The sequence below is a fragment of the Pempheris klunzingeri genome, chromosome 11 (assembly GCF_042242105.1).
Source record: "Pempheris klunzingeri isolate RE-2024b chromosome 11, fPemKlu1.hap1, whole genome shotgun sequence".
Lineage (NCBI taxonomy): Eukaryota > Metazoa > Chordata > Actinopteri > Acropomatiformes > Pempheridae > Pempheris > Pempheris klunzingeri.
In genome coordinates, this window is record NC_092022.1 from 9,409,312 (window position 1) to 9,428,691 (window position 19,380).

A 19,380-nucleotide genomic window follows, 5' to 3' on the forward strand; every position below is an offset into this window, starting at 1 on the left:
CTTTACACCAGAAAAAGTGTCATTGTAAAAAAAAAAAAAGGAAAACAAAAACCTCACTAACTAATTTTGATTACAACTTATTTTGTATAATTAATTACAATCTCACCAAAAGTCAACGTATGATAATTACATTTATTATCATCCAGCACTACTTGTTACGTTCCACCAGTGGGAAACCTCACTGAAAACAATTCTTTAAGTGTGATTGAAAGCTACCTCAGCATCTGCAGAGCAATCACTGGGTCATAGGTAATGATCAACAACCCTATCCATTCACACAAATATAGACATGTGGAGCTATGGGGCAGTAAAAATGCACCTAGCACATCTTTAAACTAATCTATAATAATCATCTATGGCCTGTAAACAGGATGGTAGATAATGCTTTCTTCCCTGTTTAACAGAATTTTAGTCTTGGCAAGAATCAGAGTGCAATTGGCATCAACTGCACAATTGTAAGTAATCATGTTCTGAATAATATGATGACGAGCAGAATCAAAGCAGTCAGAAGAGGCTATTTTAGGTGATTTCTGTTGCTTGTGCACAAACAAACACTGCTTTGTCAAACGGTTGCTTCAGCACTGTCAAGCAAAATAGGATTCCGTCAGTTTTCCTTAACTGTCACCGTAGCAGCTAAACAATGCAAACAATGGAAATTCAACAGCTATTATAAAATACAACAGCTGTCTGCTTCAGGCTTAAAGGCTCAGTTTTTACACCCATTTGGCATGCTTAGTTTATTCCTGTTTCATTGAATGTAACATATTTTTACATAAGCAATTACTGTATATCTAGAATCAGTCTGTGCATCTGCAGTGGAGGCTTTCTTCATTGCAACAAACATGTGGGCCTGTGTTGAAAATATTCCTCTAAACACACTTTAATTCTCAATGTGAATTAAGGTTTAAAAGTAAATCTACAGCTCTCCAACATTTCATGTTTCACTAATGTCAAGTTTTCTCATTGCTACATTAGAGGTGGCTAAAACACAACCTTGATAGGCTCAGTAGGCAGCTGATATGCGAGCTTAAATAATTAATAGCATTACAGCTGTTGTCTGAGAAATGTCTTGGTTGCAAAGTGGGGTCACACCACCACTGATCTTTTTAGCTCCATCCTACAATTCACTTAAAGTAAAGCCCGAGCAACTGCTGAATTTAAGATGAAGTTCCCTGTTTTGGTGTGCGCTCCAGCCATCCAGGAAACATAACGCATAATAGAAGACTAGAAAATTTGGTATTCAAAACATCAGATATTCTACATCAGATATTAACTCAAAATGATAAACTATATACTATTTACAAAGGATTCGGTATCTTCCACCGCAGCATTGCTCTCATGATCTGCTTACAGCCGGAGTCACCCTGCTTAGTGTTTATCTGAATGTTTATTACCCATAATGGATTTGTTGGATCTCATCCATTTACAGTGCAGAAAGCAAGGAAATCTTGATAGACCGAAGATGTGGACTGATGTGAAAATGTCTGTTGACATTCATTTACCACAGGTGAAACTACTTTCATGTGTTTTTCATCTTATTTGCTTTTGTTAGCCTGTTACTTTTTACTGACAGCCAATTTAGGTACAATTTTAAGGTAGAAATTCAGAATCTTGCTGTATAATAAGGTGTATGGAGTATGTTTTTTTGCTTTTTGACCTACGCAATGTAAGGCAGCTGAACTCATATTACAGAGAGCATACAGTGTACTTTTAGATCAAATGAGAAACACTATATACTACTACATTTCTACAAACATACACATACACACACAGACGCCTACAGGACTTAGCGGACTCACACACTCAGATCCGAAAATCTGACAACAAAGTAAAAGCACATAATTCCGACTAAAGGGGAGCAAAGCTCAAGTTTTTGTTACCCGCTACTCTTAACTACAGTTTGATTACCTAGCCCATTAAATGAAGAGAACAGTGGCTTCTAGGCTGATCCCGGTAAAGCTTATGAATGCATGGTTTGCTTTTGGAGGAGAAAAACATTACTGTGACACATGACAAATGACATCCAGACAATTTTAAACATATGGTTGACGGTGTAGACTAACATTGTTACAACATAGTGCATGGAGATATTCAAAGAGACAAAAGAAAAATGCTGTTTTCCTCAACACATTTTGGCACTGCAGCTTTCCTCTGCAGAGCAGCGGTACAGCTCACCTGTATTCACAGAAGGTGGCATCATTCATTCCTTGTGACTCCATGTCAGAGTGGAGGTCCTCCTTCTCTTTTACTGCAGGGAGGAGGGCAGGAGGGATATTTCAGCACCATTGTTGAAGAGCAGCACATTGCTCCGTAGATGTAAGTACACATTACTTGGACTGTCTGGACACATTTGTAGTGCTTTAAATTCAAATAACTTTATAGGATCTTGTCTTTAGCATTTACCAAAGAGATATAACTCAAACAGTAGCGTCAGCCACTGGCTAGTTCAAATCAGCCTCAGTGATTTTCTGTCAGATAATTCTTGGAAACTAAAGCAAAAGGTAAAGTCAACATTAATGCTTAGTCGGTGCAGAGTAATAAATGATTTGGATTTTTACATCACTTGAGTGTATGTTAGAGCTAAAATTAAAAAGTCATAAGACAAGCCTTTGAGTCCAACTAAATATGACTATGTAAACATTATATCAAGTGTGTCCACTGAAAGCCTCTCCTCTGTATGTCTGCACAAAGTGCTACACATCAGCTCTTTGTGTAAATATGCTTTCAGAAAATACCAGTTGCTTTTGAGAGAGACAAAAGAGGAATTCCATGAAAAGAGCTGGATGGGCAAAGGGGGAATCCAAAGGAGCTGATGAAATATTCAGTGCTTCATGTCAAACGCTACTGCAGGCAAAGAAGTGGAGTGGTAAGGAGAAGATGGGAAAGCAGGTGGAGAGGAAAGAAACTGAGTGAGGAGACACTTTGCAGGTAGGTACCATTGTGAGACTGAATTTGGCTCTGATATGAGGCAGCACCAAGGCGCAGGGAAAGAGCAAAGAAGGTCTGTGCAGGTGAGAGGTTTGGAGGTGTGGAACAAATCCAGCTGGTTCCCTCTCGCCTGGCTTTGACAAGGTGTCTAATAAAAAAATACCAGGCCAAACTAATAGGGCTACACAAATTATTTGACATGCAGTAAACCTTCACTTGCAGGGTTAGCATGCATAGGTGGCCATCATGCGTGCTTAATGCATATCCAAACAGGGTTGGGGTCAGGGTTGTGGGTCATTGCACATTTCCATTCTTTCAGGAGGTCAATCAAAATCACGTCAAAGTCAAATCAAAGCATCATCTTGAAAAATTGGTGAAATTTTAGAGACAATTAAATTTGCTAATAACTAAGCCAGAGTGGTGTTTTTCCCCATGTGGTGTACATTTCATGAATTTTGATTTACTTCCTGAAGCGAAATGACAAGGGGACCCAACCCTGTTCAAAGACTAACTGACCTTTTTCCATGGAGAACATGTCTTGTCGCTGGTGCGGCGATGGCGTACCTGCATACTTGCCACCTTTGTTTCTCCGCACAAAGCAGGCCACAAGTGCAACAAGGGTGAGGAGCGCCACGGCACACATGGTCCCAATGACCCAGCCCTGGGTCGAGAAGTCGCTCCGCTGACCTCCCAAGCCTGAGAACAAAAACAGCAAATACACACAGAGCTCAAGGATCAACTTTACACATCAGCCTATTTGAATATGACAGTTCCCTCAAGCACTCCCCAAATAACTTGATATTTGACTAAAACAGAAAAACATGGTGGATTCTAGTTTGAGAGGATGTTCTCACGCTGTAGTCGACTAACATTCCCTTCGGCTAAAACAATCAATCAATCTTTTCTGAAAGAATATTAGAGGGAAAAAACAAAACAAATGTACAAGGATTCAAGTAAAAATAAATACACTCAGACACTAACCACAGTCAATATCAATATGTCAATAATTTTTTTGTACTGTTACAGTACAGTCAAACTGCTAAACTCTAGTGACTATGACCCCTTTCTCTCCTCTCACCTTTGACTCGAGTCTGGATAACGTCTTCAAAAATGCTAGCGTTATCGAGCAGCCTCTTGGCCATGAGTCGTACGGTGTACACCATCCCCGGTTTGAGCCCATCAATTACGTGGAAACTTTGAGAACTGTTTACTGCCTCTGAAATCCGCCATTTACCATCACCTACACAGCCAAGCACAACAAGTGCATAAGCAGCAAGTCTGTATTGCTAATCATGTTATCGAAAAAGAAGACAGGATGTGCTGTTGCCAAGTAATAAATGCTTCTTAAGTTAAATGTATTTGTTGTACTATATATAACTTTACATACATCTTAATACATTTTGAGGCAATCCTGGAAATGTAGGAAGCAGCTACGCAGACATTAGGCTTAAAATATATTTTTAGATGTTTCTATAAAACCTTCCCAGTTGCACTTAAACATGATGCCGCCTAAAATTCCTATCAATGTTTAGCAAGGCGGGGACAGGAAAAGTAGCTTACGGTTATTCATATAAGCCACATAAAGCTGCAAGTCCTGCTGTTCTTCTCTGGCAGTCCAGCTGAGTTTGGCAAAGGTGTCACTCACATAAGAGCTTATATTCAACAGGACTGGAACTGATAAAGAGAGAAAAAATAGAAGGAGGAAAATAAGGAGGGAAGGAAAACACAGACAGGCACAGAGCAAAGGAGAAAGAAGGCAGGAAAAGAGGATTAGCAGAGGCAAATAGGTTCCCCCCGCAGCTTGAGAACAGTGCAGCAAGCAGAAACCCTTCAAGACGACAGTTCAAAAGGCAAGGCTGGGCCCCAGACTTAATTGAGTGGAGATGGATTTTGGCTGATAAAGGGTAGATATAGAGATCGTGGGCGTGAGTGACATCTACTCTTCTTCTAAGCAAAGCTGGAATTTCCTGAACCCCCCCCCACCCCCCCAGCACCCCACCCTCCACCCACCGTGAGCGGATATCAGAATAGATTGAAACAACTCCATGTCTCAAATCCCATTGTTAGCTGAAACTTGAGGTACATCAAGACAAGATCACAGTGACATGATTGGCTGTGCACATGTGAGTGTCAGCTATATACCTAAAGGAGGATAAGTTGAATTGTCTAGGTTGGAGCTGGGAAACGAGAGAGAGCAGTTGTGGCCTGAAATGAAAGAGAAGCCTCAGATGTTAGATTCCTGCTGCAATGCTGTCAGGTCTAATACTCTATATTGTGCAACAAGAGAGCTCTATAGACTACATGAAGGGGAGATTATTAGAGCAACCGGTGCAACTGGATTTATAGCAGCAAGTGTGAGTGCAGTGCAACTGATAGCAGACACACCGTAACTGTAGCATGGTATGTGTCTCCATAATGAATCTGAATTGCAAATTCAAACTGCAATTTTCCAAAAAAAAATTCTGTCTTTTCCTGAAATGGTATTACCGAAACTATATTTGTACAAGTGATAAAGGACAAACATTTGATGAGGCTTTGGCTAGTTACTTGCTACAGCAACACACCTACAACCACATCTAACTTCGCCACTACTTCTATGTTAGCAAGCTGCAGCGGCTGAAGGCAGCGATACATACTGCTCTGAACAGGGGCCACAGTTGGAGTCGGGGCCAAATCTTCAGAGGGATAAAAAGAAAATGAAATACAGCAGAAGATTACATATATATGGAAAGCCAGCTTTAGGGTTTATAGACCAAGCAGACACACACACACATACACACACACCAACAGACACACACATGCATGTACATCCACACAAACAAATGTTTGGGCAAAAATGACCACACACAGATGGATGCCTGCTTATTTTATTATTTGTTATTATTTCTTAATGGTGTTTTGGATTTGGTGACTGGTGGTGAGCTGCGCCGCCAGGCGGCACTGTGGAGGACAAAGATCATCCACTTTGTCCTTGATGACAAATGCAATCTACTTAATAGCTGTCAGTATGAATATATTTCCATGATTGTTGTGTTAATGAACAGTAATGTCCTACAGTTCGATGCACAAAACCAGACTGCTGAACAATGAGCTGAAACTTGCAATCAAAGCTCTGTAAAACTGAGAGTAGCTGCAGCGACACATTTCTCATTGTCACATGGTTTTCACATTGTCATTAAATACATTACTATAAGAGAACAATGACAATAACAGAACAATGGGATTCATACATTTGTGGTTTATAGTATTAATTGAGATCTGTTTTGGAACTGAAAAACAGGTGATTATTGTCAGTATGAACTTATTACTTATAAAGTATATAGTAGCTGCATGGTCATACCTGTAGGTATCACTTTTATTGATTTTGAGGAATTGTACTTCAGCACTTGACAACAGTAAAAACTGGTTTTGGTTATTGATTATCCTGAATTCAATAAGTGTATGTTAAATTACTATTTCTACTAATATTATAGGTTTTGGATTAGGTTATCAACAATTTGCCTCATAGTTAGATTTTTTAGTTTTCACTATGTTGGTATTGCTCTGGTGAACTGTGCTAGTAATCTCCATTGTTTCATTGAGTTTACGTGGACTGAATTTGCAATCACTGATATCACTCTTTTATCACCTGTGGCACACACAATTCGCACACTGTTGTCTGCATTACCTCTCACATTGTGTGCCCCAACATGAACTCACATTAAAAAATTAACACTGCTGTGCACTGACGCATCCTGTCCTGCTCCGATTGCTGAATCCTGAGCTGATTTGCAGTGAAGATGAACCAAACCCTTGATTATTAATTTTCTAACTAAGCTTTTTCAAACATTAAGAAGTTGTTAGCAAATATGTCAGCGATAGCAACTTGGGTGTTCAGATGCTGTGGCAGGGAGCAAATAATTTAATCTCTTGAGGAGCTGGTTGTTTTTGTGTGACTCTGTGCTTTTTTGTCATGTTTGTAGTCCGCTTTATCTCTGCTGCTTTGCTATCTCATGAGACCTGATGGAGAGAAAAAAGATATTTTTTCTCTGTCTTCCACACTCTTCTGCTATGGCTGTTAGTTGCTCTCTCTCAGTTTTTGCTGCTCTCTCTGTTTTTCCTGCTCTGCTTTTTCACAGATGATGCCCCCCCCCCCCCCATCCTTTAGTGTTTTTTTTTTTTTTTTTTACTCTCTTTGCATTACAAGCCTTTTAAACAAAGACCCGTGGACACACACAGACACATCTGTGGCTGTTTTTTGTTCTGGAATGTCTCACTGTAATCTGTCCAGACTATTTTGAAGCTACACAATAGTATCCTAACTAAATGGCGATAAGCATTAAAAGCTCGCTCAGTCACAAAGGTGAAGCCTAAAAGGAGCACTTTATTGCCCGCGCCTAACTCATATGCATTCATTTTTTTCATTGTCACTCCATCACTCCCCATCAGGATCTCGAAATTCATGGTGCCCCTGCTCCGTGCTATTGGCATCCATAAATCTACTCTGCCGCATTGTGACTAACATGCCCCGAGGAGAGCGCTCCAAAACAGAACCATTTTATCTCCCCACCGAGAGTCATGCTCAACCATATTTACAAACAATGCATCTAATGGCTCTCAGGCTGGACATCCACCTACAAGATGCAAAACGTCTCAAAGGAAATATAAAAGCTAGCAAAGAAAGTACAACTTTTAAACATTAAAAGATAAGCATTAAAATATTCAGAGATTGTGGAGAAACATTTCCTTATGCCTTCTTATTTTTTGGAGGCAGGGGCTTTGAACTGTCACGAAATTCTAGCAATTATTTACAGTGTTTATTGTGTACTAACGGCTGCCAAAGGCAGCAAAAATGGAATGGTGGAAGGTAACGTTGTCACTCTATTGATTTAAATTATAGGGATCAACAAACAACCAGTGTCAAGTGCTAAAGATGGAGTCAGCTATTCTAATCCAATAAACTTTCTGTCAAATTCAGCGGATATCTCCTCACGGTCCGCTAGCTTTCTGTTCTGTGTGTGTGCTGGAACACAGCCTTGGCTCTGTAATTGGCAGGTAGAGATAGTGAAATCTGGTACACGCTAGCTATCTGATTGTGTTAACTAGCAAAATATCAACAATCTTTCTCCAGAATCAATGACTTAACAGAGAGTAAAAGTAAAACACACAGAATCTGCATGGCTTCACTTTATGTAAGATAAAAACATAAAGCCATTATGTTTGTTATAACAGTAATTAATTTAAGATTTTCATTAGTTTTGCCAATGTTCAAGATCTACAAAGACCTATTTCTATGTACTGGCTCAAACCAGTGTAGCTGATGATGTTAACTATAGCTTTTTACAATTCAGTTAACCAGGACAAAAGATAAGATAGGATTGCTGCTATTTTTGCAAATCAAACTATCTGCTCTAAGGTTGATCTGGACATACTTTCATGTTTTGAAAGCGTTAGTTTGGAAGTGATACGTGGACCTGCAGTTCTCATACAGACCAACAAGGCAGTTGTCACAATGTATTCCTGAATTCTCTGATCCTGTCTCACTGGAATATCACCAGGTGTGACAGAATAATTTTAAAACGGGTTCTGCACATTTGTCATTGCATTAATGATACACATTGGTATCGCAACATGTGGTCTGGTAATATCAAAAGGGCTGTTTATGATTATTGTTGCTTATGTGTTCTACGCATTTTAACTACAAATATCAGAAAAATCACAGCCCAGAACAGGATCAAAGATGCTACAACAGAGGTTTTGTTCTCTGAACTTATCAGCTCATTAATTCCCCCAGTGAGACCGACTGTGGTTGAAATGGATGACATCCTGGACAACAACCTGATGAACACTCAAGGTCATTAAAGGGTTGTGTAACACAACATCACCGTGATTTATCAACTCTAGTCGATACAAAAAAGATCATATAAGGCCACTGGAGGGAAATGCAGAGAAGCTGAACTGGGGGTCCATGTTTCAGTTATAAAAAGCCTATAACTATACAATTTAACTTATAATAACTAACTTATAATAAGGCTGTATGCACTTAGTAGGAAGTTCCACAGTATTGCTCTATGATCAGCACTTAAAACTTATTTAATTTAATTTTATTTTTAACTCTTATTTTCACCCTTCTACAAAAAGTACCATTCACAAATATAGTTACCATCAAAGCAGATATAGCGAAAGATGACAATCCCTGTATTTACTCCTTCAAAGGGAATACTTGTTTTGTTCTTTTCTGCCTCAAAACGCTTTAAGTTTGAGAATAAATCCTCCATGTGCCATGTTGATTCACTCATAAAAAATTAAAAGTTACCCTTAAATAAACTGCTGTCTGAAAGTAAAGAAGAAGTTCGATTATAGGACAAACTAAAACACAACAATGTAAATGGATCTAAATGCAGAAACAGCTGGTTACAGCATTTGCATTGCTTTCAGAAGTGTCCTCCTGGTGATACTTTATTTAATGTCAGCTATTGAGGGTGTCTCGCTAACACACTTTTCACAACTATGCAGGTGACACATGATTATACATTTCAGTAGAGCCAACTTAACAAAATGCTTTAAGCTCACTCATATCCCATCTTTCTGCAATCAAAAACTAACAAAACAAAAAGTACAAAAAGCAACTACACTTGAACTAGGCCTCAAAGCCATAAAGATGCACCATACAAGAATCTCTGGTTCCAAAGATTATATCAGACAACATACTTTCAATTCAGACATCAACAAAGCTTCCAATTGTACGAATGCTGAGAGGCCAAAATAGCATTTTTATGTATAGGCTAACATCTCAGACAAAGTGCAAAACACTGGATATAGGCACTTCTAATCTAGCAAGTTGCCACACAACTAATTCCTACTTTCATCTCAAACAGACAATTCTCGCTGGTCTTCTTTAAAAGGGTATTTAAAGGGTAAAACTTTTTCACAATCCTGCTACTGGGCTTCAAAACAAAACGACAAAGAGGAATCACAGCACTCAAGTGTGCTCTGGAGGAGCTGCAATGGCTCCCTATATCTTTTAGAACATGTCTAAAGGAAAGTCCTTTTGTTTTTATATAAAGCTCTAAATGACTCAGGGCCAAACTCTTTTGACAAGTGAAAATCCAGAGAGGGAGGCATATGTAACAGAGAACTGGTGCAAGATCAAAATCTTTGCATCAGATGATAAAATGTCCTGACTTTTATTCAGTGTAGGCCGAGCTCCAAAAACACTGGATCCCACAGTTCCCACGATACAGAGGAAAGAGTTTCATTAGTCCATTCATGACTTGCAAACACCCACTTATTTTAAACTCAGTGGCACAAATGTGTGACATAGCCTTCGTTTAAAAGATATAGCTTCCAAACCCAGATAAACAATTACATTGCAACCACTATCTCTGTAGTGCACTGCTGTATGTTTCAAAAACACTGGTGGGCCAAACCAATGCAAATGATATCTTATTAACCACACAATTATGCTAGCTACGCTGATTTTTTTTTCAACTCACGTGTTTGAGTAATGGTGCTGCTCTCCTGGGCCAGCGGGGGTCCACAACCTGCTCGAGTGCAGGCGCTGAGGAGGAAGCGGTAGAGGCTGCCCTCCTCTAAGCTCTGAACCTGCCACTGGGTGGTGTCAGCCCTAGTGATGTTTATCTCCCGGGAATCAACCACCTCCAGTGCAGTCTCATTAACTATAGAGGAAGGAGAAGGATGTCAGGTCAGTTCCTGAGGCATGAGTGAGCCTACAACGGATAGGCGCAGAAAAAGTCATCACTGTTGGCTCATGTTGTATGTTAATGGAACAAAACTATAATGAGGGTCAATTATGGAGGGAAGGGGAAGATGAAGAGATGTCATGCTAGCTCATGCAGAAAGTGAATGTTGCAGATACACGTCGTGACAGGTGAGCTGAGGAGGAATACATTATGAAGAAAGGCGAGAGGAGATGAAAGGAGGAGATAGAGAGTTCAAGGGATGGCAGGGGGAGTATGTAAACAAGTGGCAATGGATGAAAAGAGGAGGAGGAGTGAAGGAAAAAGAAATCAGGAGGAGGAGGAAATGGAGGAGACATGATGAGGGAAGACCTGCACACTAGTGTAAAAGGAAGAAATACAAGAACAGGTGGAAAAGACAGAAGGAAGATAAAGGGACAAAAGAAAAAAAAATAAGCATAAGGCAGAAGCAGTGGAGGGAAATCAGAAGAATAGCAATCACAAGCAGCATAATGTATCACCAAACTTGCATTATAGATCAAAGTACAGAATGTGTGCAGACTGTAGAAAGCAACCGCCATCCCACCCTGTTGATGTCATTACTGTGCCAATGTTGAGTTGCAGGTGAGAAGTGACTATGTGCCAAGCCTGTGTGGAAAATTGATGTATGTTTGCAGCACAGAAAACTGGATACTTCATTAGCTTTGTGAACATCATCAGATTATTTACTGAGTGATTATACAGACACTCAACAGAGTGCAGACTGTGCCTATATACCACATTTATTGAATTATATTCATAGAATTAAGAGAAAACTACATTTGAGATACGCTTCAGTTACATAGTGAATCAGTTCAACCAGAAAAACCTCCAACACCCACAGATGGCATTGTGTAGTAATATCTGTCTAAATTCTGACATCTGATACGGGAAAAAGCAGAAAGAAGAGGGGGATGGACTGTATTGAAGAGCTGGCCAGACTCTGTGGGTGCTGGTGGAGGCGGCAAAGGTCTGTCTCTGCCTTCACATTTTACACAAAAGACTTCAGAAATGTCAGCCAACGCGAGTGTAGGCTTTGAAAACAGAGGAAGAGTGATGAAAGCCCCTCACTCACTTGTTCACTCTAACGGTTTTGGAGCATAAATGTGGAGAGTTTGCTTCTGAGTGATAAATGCCAAAGAAGAGGCACAAACAGCGCTGGCTTAAATTATCCTTTTGAAAGAAAACCTGCAATCCGAGAGGATACAAGATATGAAACACTGAGAAAACTGTCAAACCACAACCTGAAGTAGCCAGCACAATTGGGCTGTTGCAGTCCATTGTGGCATGTTCAGTGTTCAACAGTGCAACCTAGTGTTTGATGTGATAACACAGGAGAGGAGATGGAAGAGGGGTAAATTATAGTGCATGAAGTATGTTTTCCGGTTTATCAATTTGACATCAAACCTATAAATTCAAAGGTAAACTGTAGTATCCCAGACCCACCCACCCCTTCCACCCCCATATTTCCTTCCCTCTGAATTTTTTCTCCACTCCCTGCAATTCTCCTACAAAATACTGCACTACAGTAAAGAGAAATCTATTGAAGAAAAACCTCATATTAAGACAAAGGTATACATTGTGGAAGTCACCATTATATGTGTACATACTGAGGTGGTACTGCAGGAGATAACCAGTGAGGATGCCATTTGTCACCAGCGGTGGGCCCCACACCAGCAAAATGGAGTCTTTCTGGGCATTGGAAGCAGTCAGGATGGGCACTTGCTCAGGAACTATGAAAAGGAGCATAATGTTAATGCATCGACTGGGTAGATGTGTTTCTCTATTTTCTTAAAGTGTTCTAAACAGATGAAAAACACATTGATGTAACGTATAACAGTGTGACTGTTTAAAGCAGCTTTGTCATTTCACAAGGCTGCAACACTGTGCAGCCTTTAACAAGTGTTTTTATGAAAAATCTAGACTCGGGCTACCTTTGATGACTTCTTCTTTCTCTCCTGGCCTTAAGGCCAAACATTGTACTGTAGCTACTTAATTTAAAGATCCCCTCCAGACATCTTCTGTAAAAGTACTTATACTGAATTATTATTTGTGTCAGATACGGTTTTGCCACAAAAAGTTCAATTACCTGTTTTTTTTGTTTTTTTTCTTAAATCTATATCCTTCCTGTCCTCCCATTAGCAAAGCTATGAATATGCAAATGTTTTTTAATTACTGGATGCAAAAATGTCTCCTACTTCCCATGTGTAAATTGCTTTCTGGACTATGACAGACTTCCAGACTAGTTGTGATGTCACAAATCATGCTTGTGGCTACAGGCCCTAGATTCAGATTTAAGGTGAGTATAAAAATGTTTTGCTTTAAGCAGATGAATTTGAAAAAAAGAATAAAAATCATTAAACATTTTGTGCACAATGAAGCACAAACAACCAAGTGAAGAAACGATAAGCACTCAAACACATTTTAGAGTGGAGGGGATGTTCAATGTAAACAAAATCTGTGCTTTTGTTAAAATTGTTAAAATATCTCACTGCCTTTTAATGTCCACCATGCTGTTTATGTATTTTCTTACAAACGTGGCTATATTTTTTTAGTTTCTCTGTCCTTGTGTTCATAAGTGCGTGAGAAGCATCCATATGTTGTGTGTTGTATGTTTGCGTCACCTCACCTCCCTCTGGAGTAATGAAGGTGACCGGATCACTGTTGGGCCCATTGCCCTTCTTGTTGAAAACGTTGACAGCGAGTATATACTCGGAGAAAGGTTGGAGGCCCGGCACGATGGCATGCGTCCTCTTCCCGGGAAAAGACAGGGACTGGCGCTCATCTAAAATCTTGTTGGGATTATGCAGACTTTTTTTCCTCTGCCAGTGAACCTTTGAGAGAGAGGTAATAGAAAACAGTGAGGAATATGTCGGAACAGCGCATTGAGAGGAGGGAGAGGAGGAGAAAGACAGACAGAGTAAGGAAAAGCAGAGAAATAAAATACGTTGTGGAGCAGTAATTAATGCCTGGTTTCCCCTCTAATGAGGGAGATATGGTATGTGAAGTCACATATGAACTGTGAATCTGAGATGTAGAAATTTCACCTATTGCATTAAGGGATACAACAGCTATATCAAACACATTGTCATTGTCAACCACTGAGCCGCCTACAAATGTGAAAATAACACAAAATACAACAATTATAGAAGTGACAGAGTGAAGTGACGAAAAAATGTGCCAAAAAGCATAATTTTTTACGGGTATTTCACCGCATTCAACACATTCTTACTATTACAGAAATACAAATGATTTTATTTCATCATATTGTTATTTTGATTATACTCTACATCCATTACCTAACCAATTAGATATTAAAAGTCATACACTACTTAATGTAATCTGTGAAATTTATTTCTCGCTTAATTCACAAGCCTACTAGTACTGCTCTCAAAACTGAGATGTCTCTGTGAGCACATGCAGAAATCTTATTGTTGGCTTTCTCCTCCGGAGGTGGTGCACTGCTGTTTCGTAACACAAAAGGCACATCATTCAGAGAAGAGCCATTATAGGAGTCGAAATGTTGGAGGTGAAAACCATAGACTGTATAAGATAGGTGAAAATAAATTGGATTGGGCAAATGTAACAAATTCTTAAACCATTGCAATTTCAGGAAATAATCTTTCTCTACCTCCTCATTATTATAATGGAAATAAGAGATGCTCATGTGTCAAACGTCACCTGACACACAACTTCATTTTTAGAAAGATTTTTTGTGAGATTAATGCTTTACAAGCAATGTCAATGTGTCACTCACAACATCCTGTTCGAATGGATAATAAGCATTAAATAGATTTACTACTATGGGAGCTTTGCTATTGCTTCATAGTGTGAGACTTCTGGAATATGGCACCTAAAAAAAATAAGATTCACTGTTGTTAAATCACACAAGAAACGTTTTTTGTATTTTTTGCCTCAGCTGTATCCTGTTTGTTTGCACTTGCACTATTGGCTGAAAAAGGAAGTTACAAAAGACAAACTTGATTATGACACACTGAAGACAAGTGAGTGAGATAAAACAAGAAATATCTAGTATAATGAGTACAATAAATAATGCTACAATAAAGATTTGAACCAGTTAATCCAGGAAAAGGATTTTAACCTTACAAATTCCAAACTGACACTAATGTCATTAACCAACTTACTAGCCTGCTGTCTTTCCAGGATTTAAAAAATAATCATGATAGACATTAGTTAATGTTAGTTAGTTAGTTAATCATAAAAGAATCTAGTAAATATCAGGTATACTATTTCACAATGCAATTCTGCCCCTAAAATTTCTGATACTTATATATAGTAAGTGAAAGTTATATAATTATTCTGCTTTAACTGCAGTTTATTATCTTTTTCACAAATGCTATTTAAGTAACTAATGTCAAGTAACAACCCTTAAAACTGTAATTTCTGTGTCCGCCTGATTACCAAGTCAATATCAGGTCATTTCTATACTTTTTATTACATTCGTTCATGATGTTAAGTCTAATAACCTCTTTGAACTGATCTCATGTTACAACCAAAACTAATTATTGTATTGTAAAATATTTCTGTTTAGAGTTCCTCTGTTGCCACTGAAAGCCTACAGTTACATATTGCAGTCTGAAAGAAAACAGGCTGCAGGACCATGAAAACTTACATGGTAGCCCCCTAGATGACCTCTCACTGTGGCAGGCGGAGCCGGGGTCCAGCTAACTCTCAGAACAGTTGTGTTGATCACCTCCACGGCTACATCCCGTGGTGCTGCAGCCGGCACTGAAGAACACATAAAGGAAGGTCAGGAACCCAGACATGCTGCAAACAACAGGTCATCTTTGCAGAGACTTTTTAACACTGCCATAAAATATGTGTAAAGAAAACTCAGAGAAAAAAAAAGCTTGCAGGTACAATAAGAAAAACAATAAAAATGGACCCAGCTGAACATAAAGAGCCTAATTAGACACTCTGTGCTGTTATGTTAAAGGTATATAAAAACATTGATGCTGGAAGATCAGCATAAATGTGCACAAATACATACTAAGCTGGACACAAAATGAGGCACTTTCCAGTTGTTGTTTTTTTTCTTCTTTCAGCAGGGACAAATACAGCACCAAGCATACATAATGAAAATGCTCTCAATATTCTCTGCTCTACAGGTTACTGCACTGGTAGTGGGAAAGGAAGAAAAGAAGTACAGCAAACACTAGAGAAAGTAGCAGCCATTGTGCCTCAGTGGGCCTAAAACATAAGTGTGTTGTGACCTGTCAAATCTCCCACAGCTTCTGAGAGAGAGGTGGAAATTTGACATCCCTCTGCTCTACAAAAGTTATCTGCCACCTGCCGGATTTTGCAATGGTGTTTTTTTATTTGTTTTTTTTTTCTTTTTCAGAGGGGAGGAAAAATCACTACTGCACACCTGTACAGGGTTAAAACCAGGGGCAAAAGGAAAAAAGGAAAGAACTTAACCTGACACATTTTCCCGCAGACAATGCCAAAAGACGACTGAAAACAGGACGGGATACGATAACACAAAAAAAGTTCACAGTAAGTCACAAGCAAAACACCCACGTGTGCTAGTTCAGCCTAAGGGTGTGTTTTAATGAAACAGCAGAACAAAGGTGAATTGCATATAAACATACATAGTGAAATTCTGAATTAAATATACTTATGAAATATAAATGGATACATACAGTAGTGGAAGTATTAGCTCTGTGACTCACCGTCTTCTCCAGAGTAACCAGTAACAACTTTAGGAACTGGTCCCCAGCCGTGACTGTTCCTGCTCTGAATTTTGATCTCATAGGGGACAAAAGTTGACGTGTTCCTCACGACAAATGAGTGTCTTTTGACCAGATGCTTCGTCCAGTCATCTTCAATGTCCAGCCTTCTGTAGCTCACCTGGTACTCGAGCCCTGGGCCATTGTGTTCGATAGACAACAGCGGCTACAACAGGAGAGTGTGTCGATGACTGGGAAATCTTGAAAAAATGCTTCTATAAAGGTTTGCTGAGTGCAATACTATAAACGGGCATGCTTTTTCCTCTTACCTCCCAGCTAATGTCCATTTGATGAGGAAGATGTCCTTGAATTTTTATGTTTTCTGGATTCCTATCAGGAGCTTTGAAGAGAAGTTGTATAATCAGATATTTGCAAATTAAAAAATGAACGAGGGGAATTCATCTCATTTTTTTCTATCCATATTAGTCAGCTAAAACAGAATCAAGCAATTATAGTACAAGTATCTTTCTTTCATACATAAGCATATTTAAGTAAGATTTAACACTTGGCAACTTAAAGGAAAGAATATCCACTGCTAAAAAGTATGGCTGAAAACTGGTCTCCCCGCACAGCATCTCTCTGCACATTTCAGAAGAAAACTGTTAAAACTTTGCATGTTCTCACAATAGACCGTTAACCACAGCAGAAAACGTTAATTAAAGGGAGCAAGTCTCACCAGCAGGGGGTGTTTTGTAGCTCTCAGTGCTCTCACTGGGGGGTCCAGGTCCAACGGCATTAACAGCATACACTCTGAACTGGTAGTTAAGGTGTCCATGCAGTGCCAGCTCAGCTGTTGCCTGGTTACCAGGGACTTTCTGTAGCTCCTTCCACCTGCCAGGCGCCCATTGGCTCTCCTCATATTCCACAATGAATTCTGTGCTCATGGTGATACAGGAGACATACACAATCAGACATCACCATGCAACTGATCATCACAGCTGCTGAGAAAGCATGCATTACTCATTACTCACTGTAGTGGTTTTAATGGTTTACACTTTATGTTTAATTGCTGTCTTTCTGAAAGTTACATGAGACGATTGAGACCAATGTCATGTCTGTGTTGAGAGCAAAGATGGAGTCAGAGGCAAGTAGCTTTACCTTAGCATAAAACTTAAGGGGTGCTGGTAGGCAGAATTTTGAGGTCTGAAGAGGACAAGGCTAGCTGTTTCCTCCTGAGTCCAGTCTTTATGCTAAGCTATGCTAATTGCCTCCTGATTCCAGCGTTGTACTTCACACACAGACATAAAAGCAGCGTCAATCTCACCTAACTGTTTGATGCCTCATTTGATGAACTTTAAAAAAGGAATCTCACAACTTCCAACTACAGCATTGAAAATATTTCAGCTCATTGTTAATCTGTCCGGCCTGCAATTTTACTGATTTGGTTCACTCTCGCTGCTCTTATAGCACAGCTTTCGGCCACAGCAGGTAGTTGTGGTCAGTGAAAAAGCTCAGAAATCCCACTGTACACCACCTGCTCAGTGCAAAACAGCAGACAGACACCGTTAGGAACCAGCTGATGAACTCAGTGGAGCATTTAACAACTACATAGCCAGACATTCCTGACAGGAGTTAGTAGAGAGAAAAACAGAGATTAAAGTGGATGATGATGATGATGATGATGAATAAATAAGGAACTGATTAACAAATATGCACATAAACTTAATAGGTGATGATACAGCGTGTCAATGTTGTGCCCTTAACTTGTTTCCTCTGTCCCAAGTGGCCAAAAAATAATTAATAATTAATTTACCTTTTTGTCAAAAATCCCCTAATGCATCGCTACCTTGTTCTTGAAATGACAGATGCGCAAATTAGTTATGCAACACTAGACCTGTAAGTGTGTCGAAAATGATGATGATTCATAAATATCACAAATATCAGTTCAGTGTATCACAATACAAGAGTACCGAAGTGACTGTTTATCATGTAGGGAATAATAAATGAGTAAAGAAGAGAATGATTATAGCTTTTGGCAATTTCCATAGCAAATTAATCACATTAAATGAATATTTCTACACACATCCACTTGCTGAGCCAAAGTGTGTGATCCACAGATATCGTTAGTAACGAGCTGGCCTCACAACTGATGTCTGTTGCTACAAGATGTTTAATTAGACAACAAATTTCAGTCTGACAAAGGATATCTTTTCAGGCATGTCTGTTCTAATTTTTGATCATGAATAACACACATCAAAGCTAATAAACACAAAAGTGACATGTACAAGAGGGTACATTTATCAATGGATATAAATTCTTATCATCACTAACTTACAAAATAAATGACTCCCTCTTTTTTGAAGCATAAATAAGACACAAGCTTTCATGTCAGAACTCTCAGCTCTTCACAGCTATTTGCAGCAATCACTTGGCAGAAGTTGTGGAAGCTCTCATTAGTGATCACAGCAGCTGAATCTGTTACCCACCCTCCTTTTCACAAAGGAGGAGACATGACAGCATTTAGTCATGTACAGTAATTCAATAGGAGCTTGCATCAAACAGCAGCTCTAATCCAGTTTTCAACAACAGTCTGCAGACTTTATTTGACTCAGTTCAACCTATTTCTGAGAGATCTTTTATTCACACTGATCCCTTGGCAGTGAGTGTGCAACCAATGTAGGTATGCTGGTGTGTATGCGCTATTATCTATATACTATTATGTCATTTCTAGCTTCAGGATGATTCAAGAGAAGATTCCTTCATTTTGCAATAACAACCACCGCTCACTGAACATCATCCTGCTTATTACACAGCCTCATACTGAAGAAATCCACAAATTGATAGTTAATACTGACTTTTTATATACTGATGTTTTTTAACAATTTTATTGATATAAAGATATGGTGATTTATTGCAGATCAGAACTGCGTCCACAGCAACTGTCTGTTATAAAGAAATACATATAATACTGTGGATGTGTCTTAGGAATGGCCAGAGTTTACATGAGCTCACTCACCTAATTAACTAACTCTAATTATTTTGTA

General features: G+C 39.1%; 1 protein-coding gene across 4 annotated transcripts in view; it reads right to left on the minus strand.

The window, feature by feature from the left end:
- The window catches only part of chl1a (cell adhesion molecule L1-like a), a 35,678-nt gene that overhangs the window by 2,628 nt on the left and 13,670 nt on the right, over nt 1-19,380 (minus strand). The window contains exons 17-26 of one of the 4 annotated variants that reach the window (XM_070839901.1): nt 17,073-17,270; nt 16,666-16,736; nt 16,340-16,562; nt 15,280-15,395; nt 13,276-13,480; nt 12,257-12,379; nt 10,404-10,586; nt 4,007-4,168; nt 3,493-3,624; nt 2,176-2,248 (exon numbers count right to left, since the gene is read on the minus strand). In XM_070839901.1, the coding sequence (XP_070696002.1) occupies nt 2,176-2,248; nt 3,493-3,624; nt 4,007-4,168; nt 10,404-10,586; nt 12,257-12,379; nt 13,276-13,480; nt 15,280-15,395; nt 16,340-16,562; nt 16,666-16,736; nt 17,073-17,270 (1,486 nt within the window). Of the gene's footprint in view, nt 1-2,175; nt 2,249-3,444; nt 3,625-4,006; nt 4,169-10,403; nt 10,587-12,256; nt 12,380-13,275; nt 13,481-15,279; nt 15,396-16,339; nt 16,563-16,665; nt 16,737-17,072; nt 17,271-19,380 lie in introns of all 4 variants that reach the window. The other 3 variants (XM_070839899.1, XM_070839903.1, XM_070839902.1) reach the window with 3 other exon arrangements.